Genomic DNA, 8,651 nt, shown 5'->3' on the forward strand with positions numbered 1-8,651 from the left:
TTGGTTAATTAATGGACTTTATGAAAAAAGAAAACGATCTTCAGGAAGATAGAAAAAGCCAGGTGTTTACAAGGCCAAAAATCAAGATGGCCACAAAAACGTTTCAAGACAAAAGGAATTTTTCTGAGGGAAAGTATGGCCCCCGGGTTATTGACTTGAGGTTTTTAAGTACCAAGGCAAAAGACAAACACATTCTCTGGTCCCTGTAAGTGCTAACAAACTCTGGAAACTTCGGAACAACCTGTTATTCAAAACCCAAACACTAAGTGTTTTCCCTGCACCACTAGACTCATCCTGTTTGACAATAAACATTTATTTTAAAAAATATTTCTTTAGCACAGTGATTCAATGTACTGACCATCAAAACCCCAGCTTGTTTTTATGGAGTTTAGCGAGCTGGTTGAAAAATCCCTGCAGAAATACCAAGGGCCAAGGTTAACCAAGATACACATGACAAAGGAAGACAAGGCGGTAAGACGTGCCCTACCTGTTGTGAAAAACCTGCAAAGCCACAGGGTCTGAGACAAGCAGTGCTGGTACCAAAGCATGAACAGAAAGGGAAACGGAGCGAAATGAGAACTCAGGCTGGTCTGTGCCAGATCCGTAATTTATGACGGAAGACACTTCAGAGCAGCAAGGAAAGGGGGACATTTTCAATAAATGCCACTCAGACCATTCTAGGTCACCTCAGACCCGAGGTAAAGAGGATGTTTGACTCTAGTTTTTCTAGAAGCTTTATAAAAGGGTGGGCTGCCCTGACCCATCCCCACAGAGCCCGAAACCCACTCTGTGTTCTCGAATATCGGTACGAAGTTTCCAGATTCAAAAGGCTCGATGTTAAGTCAGACTGGCTTCCGCCCCCAGTCTTGAACCCAGGTCTATTTGTTACCCTGTGTGTGTCCTGAGACCAGGCCCGCACCCGGGCTGGACACCAAAGGGATGTTCTAGTACTTGTTTTACAAGCAAGGAAGGTGGGGCGTAAAGTGATTTAAAAACTTGCCCCTGGTCACGCACAAGGGCTGGTTCCAGAACTTGAACTCAGACTGTCAGCCCAGTGTTCTGCTAGGATCAGAGCATCCTTAAGGGATAGAGTTTATGGGATGTTTAGTATATTTTGTATGATCAATGTTTTCTGCAAGGTCACAGTGGACCGAGTAGGCAGGGTGTCCTTACGTGGGTGGGATGTCCTGAGGTGTCAGGTGTGCTATGTACTGGGGGCCTCAGTAACTTTGGATGGCTAAAATGTCCCGGGAGCCCGAGTGTCTGGGGACATTAAGACATCCTTCCCTCTTAGGTTGAATAACCTAGAGGGCAGGTTGTCCATAGTCCCAGAGTAAACCAGTGTTTATGTCACACAGGGGGACTTGTGAGTCCTCAGAGGGCCCTCATTCTCTAGGCCCTCAGGGAGTGCTCTCACAGTCAGAGAGGTGTCCAGGGGGCTCACTGGTTCTCAGCCTGGGTGGTTTCCCAGTGTTCCGAAGGATTAAGACATTCTGAATGGTCAGGACACCCAGAGGGGCAGGGGTGGTGTTTGGAGGACTCCAGGATATCGTGTGGGATCAAATGCCTGGAAGGTAACAGCCGTGGAGTCTGGGAGACTTGGCCAGTCCTGGGAAGGCAGAGGGTAGAGAGACCGCGCATCATGGGAGGCAGGGTGTTCTGGCCGCAGGATTTTTACGATGTCTGAACATTCTTGAAGTGTCCTTACAACAACATTAACTTTGAGGTCAGAGTGTCCTGGAAGACCAAACCGTTTTCACAAGATCGGGATGTCTCGGGGGATTGCGCGGACAGGTGGCCCAGAGACTCCTGGGACGTCTGGGGGCTCAGAGCTGGCAGAGCTTACGGGGCAGGTGGACGTGTCCTGCTGGGGGTCTGCGTGCGACGTGGCTGTTCCGGGCTATCAGAGTTACCTGGAGACCTGGTGGCCCTGGGGTTTGGAGAGACTTGAGGGCACCAGTCACAGAGTGGAGTGCCAGGTGTCCCTGTACAGTCACAATGTTCTCGGGAATCAGAGGGTCTTGGAGGAGTAGAGAGAGGACATCAGGCAGGAGGGACAGTGTCCAGGAAGTCGAGATGTTTGGGTGGTTGGGGGAACATGGTGGCGTCTGTCACTGGCAGGGAATGGTTTCCTCAAATGGCCAGGGTTTCTTGAGGATCAGAATAATCACCCTACAGTTTCAGGAGGTCCTGGGGACGGGGTCGGTGCTGTTCTGGGCTGTCTGTGTTGGGGGCAGGGGAGGTGGCAGTGCTCAGGGGGCCTGATGAGAAGTTGGGGCTGACAGAGTCAGAGGGCACTGACAGGTTCAGTGTCTTGGTGTCAGAAGTCCTTGCTGGCAGGGCGTGTCAGACGGCCGGGGTGGCCTGGGAGAGCAGGGCGCGTCTTCCCCTGGCCTGACTGTCCGGCGGGTCAGCTGTGTGAGCAGAAAGCCTCCCGGGCAGCTGTGAGTTCAGTGTTGGCAAGTGAACAACGTGTATTAAGTCAGGTATCTTTAAATGGAAATACACATGCACCAAGGTTAAGGATTGACCAGTTGACGAAAATATTGTGTCCAGAGGCTCGCATGAACCCGTTTCCCCTGGGAGTAGTGGGGCCACATATCCACTAACTCAGTGTTTATAGTGACTTTGTGCAGCGTGGCCTCCGGTAAAGGGTCCACTGTGCTATGCATCCCCGCTGGCAAAGCCACGGCATCAAGGTATTAAGTGACGAGCTCAGGACCGACCACATGGCCAGTAAGAAGGACTGAGGCCGCGGCCCTCTGGCTCTCGAACCTACGCTCTTCCCTCCCACACCACTCCGCTTCCTCCAGAACAAGAGGTCCCAGGGTCAGGCTCCTTGAAGGTCAGTGTGGGGAGGGAGTTAGGATGCCTTGGAGAAACAAACACCTGTAAATGCCCCAGCCGCCTGAGGGACAGTGACCTTCTGGGATGTCAAGTGGAAGTTCTGGTATCTCGTGTCCTCAGGGAGCAGGGGCGATGGGTGGAATGTCCTTGGGAAATTAGGAGTCTTGGAAGGGGGTCAGAATTCCCCTGCAGGGAGGGAGTAGCCTGAGGCAGCAGGGTGTGTCCTGGGCCCCTGGGGGTGGAGGTTGTCAGAGAGCTCAGGTTGATCTCAGAGGTCACAGGGTATTTGGGGGTGTGGGAGGGGGGCCTTGGGTCAGTGCTTCTCAAATGTAGTGTTTTCAAGGACTGAGTGGTTGGGCCGACCTCCAGTCCCTGAGTTGAAGCCCTGGCTCCACCGTGACGGTTGGCGGTGGGGTCCTTTGGGAGGGGAGTCAGAGGAAAGGAGGTGGGGAGGGTGGGGTCACAGGACGGGATCAGCGTCCCTGTGAAAAGAGGAAGAGATGGCAGAGTTGGTTCCCCTCTGCCCTGTGGGGACGGAAGACCCATCTGCAACCCAGCCGCAGCTGACTCAGAGAACACTCGTCTCCGACTTCCCAGCCTCCAGAACTGTGAGACAAGCACGTCTATCGTTTAAGCCACCCAACCTTCCATTTTGTTTGTCCTGGGTTTCTTTTTCTTTCTTTCTTTCTTTTTTAGCAGCCCAAGTTCAAGAAGACAACGGCACCTTCATTCTCTTGGGAAGCCCGTAGCAATGCAGATTCTGACTCAGTAGAGCAGCTCCCGGGCGGAGGTGGTGTGTCCCAACGAGCTGCCCCACATTCTCGATGCTTTCAGTCCATGGACCATCTTGTGAACCTAAGATCCTAGAGGATTATCATGGTTTTCTGTCTTAACTTCTCAGGGTGCTTTTAAAGGATGTGAGTGAAGGTCAGTATGACCTTGGGGATCAGACTGGTGTGTGGCTGCAGTGTGTTCCAAGGGGGTTAGGGGGTCCTCATTGGGTCGGTGTGTCCCAAGAGCACAGAGCTTCATGGTGAGGGCAGAGGATCTCCCAGTAGAGGTGCTATATTCCTGGGGTCAGTGTGCCCTAGAGGATCCCCGAGTCCTGGGATCTCAGGATGTGCTGGGAATGTCAGAATGCACTCCCTGGGTGAATGTAACCTCTGTGAGCAGAGTACGGCAGGTGTCAGCATGTCCTGACTGCTCAGGGGTTCTGGATGTACCCAAGTTTCCTTAATCAGAATATCCTAATGTCAGGGGAGCCTCAGTGTCCTGAGCAGTCCTGAGGCCCCAGGGGCTCAGTGCGTACCCAGGATTCGGATGCTTCTGGGGGTCAGGGTTTTTTGAAGACCTGGGCGACCTCGGGAGGCCGCAGAGCCCTGGGGCCCTGGGTGCATGCAGCGGCAGTCCTTGGAGGAGGAGGGCTAGGTGTGCTGGGGGTGCCAGTCATCCTGAGGGGTCGTCTGGCGCATTCTGAGAACTGGGGTACCCAGAAGGGGCTGGAACACACTGTGTCTTTTAGTTTTTTAATTTTCTGGAAACAGGCCCTTGGGTATCACCCACAGAATAAGATGCCAGGCAGGCCCTGCTCCTGGCCCCCATTTCCCCCCCTCCCTTGGGGGGTTTCTGAGGAGGAATGCATTTTCTCCTCCTTTCCCTGCCTGCTCCCAGCGAGGGATTTAACTGGACAAAAGAACTTGGTCCTCTGGGAATACGAGCTCTTGGCCCCAGTCCCTGGACCCTCTGACAGAGCGCCTTCCCTCATCCAGAGTGTGATCCTCCCCGGGGAAGGGGCTCTGGTGGTCAGGTAGTGATTGGATGGGCCCTGTGGGCGGGTGTCAGGAGGAAGAGGGGGTGTGGAGTTGCAGGCTGGGCACTGGGGCAGCTGAGAGCAAAGGGAGGGACCGCAACAGGAGAGAAGGGGCAGGGAGAGGGAAGTAGAGACAAAACCAGAGAAACAGCGTGCGTACCAGACAGAGAGGTGATGCTCATGGAGGGGCTGGGGAGTTTGAAAAAAAAATAGCAAAAAGAAGAAGCAGCGAAAAAGGCAAAGATCTATCTACACAGACTCGAGAGAGGTATCAACAGCGGCAGAAGCGGAGAGGGCACCGGCCTGGAGGGTGGCTGCAGGACTGGAGAAAGACTGGACTGCCCTGGGTGCTTGTTCCTGGGCATGGAAGCAGGAGGGCCAGGTGAGCAGGGTCAGCCAGAGAGGGGGCGAGTCTGCAGCGGCCTCCAACCCGAGAGCTGCCCAGCCACTGGGGCTCGGACCTCCATGGCAGGTGAGTGAAATTGGGGTCCTGAGGAGACGGCAGGTATGCAGGCTCCATGGTTGGGCTCCTGTGGGGCAATGGTTTGCCACAGGGAAAGTGAAGAGAAGAAATCAAAACAGAGCCCAGGAATGTTAAAACCACGGGGCCCTTAGTGAGCCCAGGGCACGGGCAAGTGCACCGAATCCCAAGCACCCACTGGCTGCTGGCTTCCCACCTTGCTGTGCTGTGGGACAGGGGGAGACAGGGGGAGAGACAGAATCTGTACCCCCACTCCTGGCTTCACGGTTCACCCCCTGCACTGCCTTCTCTGAAGGAGGGGCCAGGGGTTTGGAGCTGAGGTGAGCAGGGGATACATCTGTGTCCCCAAGTTAGACAGTGAATGCTGGGCAGGGCCATACCCCTGGGTCCCCATGGGGATGGGGGCCTGAGGCCCAGACATCCCCTTTTCTCAGTGCGTGCCTTCCAGGTGTTTCGTTTTTCTCCCTGTTCTCTCTGCCCCCACTGGCTCTCAGACTAATTAGTGTGCGGGCTTAGTGAGCCTGTGGGAAGGACAAGCAAGCCTTTCCCACGAGCTCAGGTTCCTGCGGCCCAGTGGCCCAGCCGGGCCGGAAGAGGGGAGATGAGCTGCACCGGGTGGGGGGCGGTGTCCGAACGGAAGAGGGGGAAGCGTTTCATCTTCCCAGGTCAGGGGTGCAGGAGGGTGGGAGTGGTCTGAAAGAGGTTCGAGGTACATGGGAGCCGTGAGAGCAGGGACAAGCCACGGGGTCTCCGATGGTTTGTTAGGGGGTCAGAGCAAGTGGGAGACCCGCAGGATGAGGCTACGAGAGGTGAGAAGCACGTGGTGGGGAGCCCATTCCGTGGGGACGTGTGGGTCCGTGGAATGGGGGTGGTGCCCGAGCCCTGGAGGGGTGAGGCGGCTGGAGCAGGAGTGGGTCTGAACAGCGGGCCCCTGCATGGAGAGCGCAGCCTGGCCCAGGAGGCTGGCGCGGGGCAGCTACTGTGGAAGCGGACGGGTGTCTGCATGGGGCAAAGCGCTGAAGAGCTGGGGGGGGGAGGGCGCTGAACAGCGGGCACCCCCTGGGGCCCGGGGGTGGAATGAGCCGGGGGGCGGGCGGGGGTCCGCTGGGCAGCAACCTTTCCCTTCCCGTCTGCCCTCAGACAGGAGCACTCAACCCTATGGGAGCCTTTCCGGTGCAGGAGCGGAGAGACCCAGGCTTTCTCCGCAAGGACAGAGAGGCCACCCGCACTCGCGGCGCCGCCACCGCACCACCTTCAGTCCAGCGCAGCTGGAACAGCTGGAGTCGGCCTTCGCGAGGAACCAGTACCCTGACATCTGGGCCCGAGAGGGCCTGGCCCGGGACACCGGCCTCAGCGAGGCCCGCATCCAGGTGGTGCCCCGGGACGCGCCCCCACAGCTTCCTCTGGGCAGAAGTGCGGTCTGGGGTGTAAGGAGCCTCCAGCACACTCTGGCACAGGCATCATAACCCCGCGCTAACAGTCACCACCGCAGCCTAAGGGGACAGGCGGCACGACCTCATCCACACGGGGGTGTCGCTGCAGTTACCCTGCGTGCTGACCTCTTCCAACCTGAATGTCAGCACCTACCTCCGGCCTTTACAGGAATTCAGTCTTACCCTTTCACCTACATGTGTGAATAGGTAACCTTGGCCCTCACCGTGGCCTCAAACCTCAGTCAGCCTGATGCTCCCTCAGTTCTCTCGGTGGAGTCAGTCAATTTCAAGTGCAAACCCTACCCCAAATCCAACCCCTTCTAGAACAATTAAACCCACCCAGTACTTTAATCTCTAATAACCCTAGGGGAAATTTCATATTCTCTTTGAGGGAAAAATGCCATCTGTCATATTTAGCTCTCTCTCTCTTTTTTTTTTTTTTGAAATTAGCATTTCTTACTCATCCAAAGTTATAGTCTGGCAAACTTGTACACAAGTTTCGGGGTAGTAGTAGTCATCTTGCTTTGTCACTGGGTCCGGCCCAGACCTGCCCCTCGAGAGCTTTGCTTCCTGTGATGGTGGGGGAGAGGCCTATGCCCCGCACCAGCACCTTCTGTCGTCAAGGGAGGGGGCCCTATGTGACAGGGCCAGCTCCTTGAGAGAGGGCTCTGATGTGGCTTTCTCCCCTTTCCCCAGGTTTGGTTCCAGAACCGCAGAGCTAAGAAGAGGAAGCAAGAGCGATCACTGCTCCAGCCGCTGGCTCATCTCCCTCCCATCACCCCCTCTGGTTTCTTGCCCGAGGCCTCCGCCAGCCTCTACTCCTACCCAGCACTGACTCCACCAGAGACCTGCTTTCCTCACCCCTACAACCAAGCCCTTCCCTCGCAGCCCTCCACAGGTGGTTCCTTTGCTCGACCCCACCGGTCTGAAGACTGGTACCCTACCTTGCACCCAAACCCCGCTGGTCACCTGCCCTGCCCCCCACCCCCACCCATGTTTCCCCTCAGCCTGGAGCCCCCCAAGTCCTGGAACTGAGGTCACACAAGGGCCACAGCCTTCAGAAAACCCAGAGAAAACTCGGTGGTCTCCGTCCCTGATAAGAGTAAAGTAGAAACATGGTGAGGGGCCGCTCAGAGATGGGGAATTTACAAGTGGGTGATTGAGAGAATTTAGGGAGGTGAACCTACTGGAAGATACATGTAAGCTTTGATGGCGATGGCTGCAGGAAGCCTAGCCCTAATGGAAGCACGTGTTGCTCGTGGTGCATGGAAGTGGTAGAGGCCGGCAGAACCTGCAGGGCTTCGTTCCCGGGGATCACGACTGGAGAGCTCCATCCCAGCTGTTGCGAGCTGATTCCAAGCAGGCTTCTGACTAAACATCCACCAGTACAGCTGCCCCCGTGCCCCGCCCCACCCCCCAAAGCAGTCCTTAACCTTTGCTCGGCCTGTCCTAGAAACACCTCTCGGGTTCATTCTTCTCCATCCCAGCGGACACTGCATTGGCTGGGCCGGTACTTTCGAACTCTCCCCACTGGTCTCCTTAGCTTCGGTCTTTCCCACGTCCAGCAAAACCTGCAGATCCGGTCATCAGTGAATGGCTCTCCCATGGCTTATAAAAAATAAATAAGACCTAACTAGCTTGGCCTGAAAGAGTCTAAATGTGCCAGTTTTTGTGCCTCCAAAAGTACCTGGGGCTGGTTTTAGCATATCCTTGTTGACAAAAACAAAGACCCAGAAATTCCAATTCTGCTAAGACGCAATCTGAAAATGAATTATAGAAGCATTTTTTAACAGTGGAGACTTTCTAGTTATTTAGTAAAAGCATATAACTATGTTATATATATTTATACTTATTTAGTAAAAACATCACTATGACATTTCTAGTTATAAGTATATTATGTATCTTTCTAGTTATAACTATTGTATATATTTCTAGTTATTTACTAAAAACATAACTATTTTATGAAATACAATTCTAATAGCCAGACTTGAAAACAATTTCTCTTGTAAATGGTTTACACATCTCATTCTCACTGAAAAAAATCTGTTCATTTTCTAGAGACTATTTTAATGACATTTGC

At 54.5% G+C, this 8,651-nt stretch overlaps 1 protein-coding gene across 1 annotated transcript; it reads left to right on the forward strand.

The window, feature by feature from the left end:
* The first annotated feature begins 5,020 nt into the window (after positions 1-5,020).
* On the forward strand, positions 5,021-7,606 carry PROP1 (PROP paired-like homeobox 1). Its single transcript, XM_037058000.1, has 3 exons — positions 5,021-5,129; positions 6,279-6,508; positions 7,268-7,606. The coding sequence occupies exons 1-3, from the start codon at positions 5,021-5,023 to the stop codon at positions 7,604-7,606; spliced, it is 678 nt and encodes a 225-aa protein (XP_036913895.1).
* Positions 7,607-8,651: the final 1,045 nt, after the last annotated feature.

The sequence above is a fragment of the Sturnira hondurensis genome, unplaced genomic scaffold (assembly GCF_014824575.4).
Source record: "Sturnira hondurensis isolate 20B ecotype Veracruz unplaced genomic scaffold, ASM1482457v3 Scaffold0009776, whole genome shotgun sequence".
Lineage (NCBI taxonomy): Eukaryota > Metazoa > Chordata > Mammalia > Chiroptera > Phyllostomidae > Sturnira > Sturnira hondurensis.

Excerpts from the sequence above, each read along its gene's own strand:
- PROP1 (XM_037058000.1), top strand. The coding sequence starts at position 5,021 with ATGGAAGCAGGAGGGCCAGGTGAGCAGGGTCAGCCAGAGAGGGGGCGA. Across the intron at positions 5,130-6,278 it reads GGCTCGGACCTCCATGGCAG|ACAGGAGCACTCAACCCTAT; the intron begins GTGAGTGAAATT and ends GTCTGCCCTCAG. Across the intron at positions 6,509-7,267 it reads TCAGCGAGGCCCGCATCCAG|GTTTGGTTCCAGAACCGCAG; the intron begins GTGGTGCCCCGG and ends CCCTTTCCCCAG.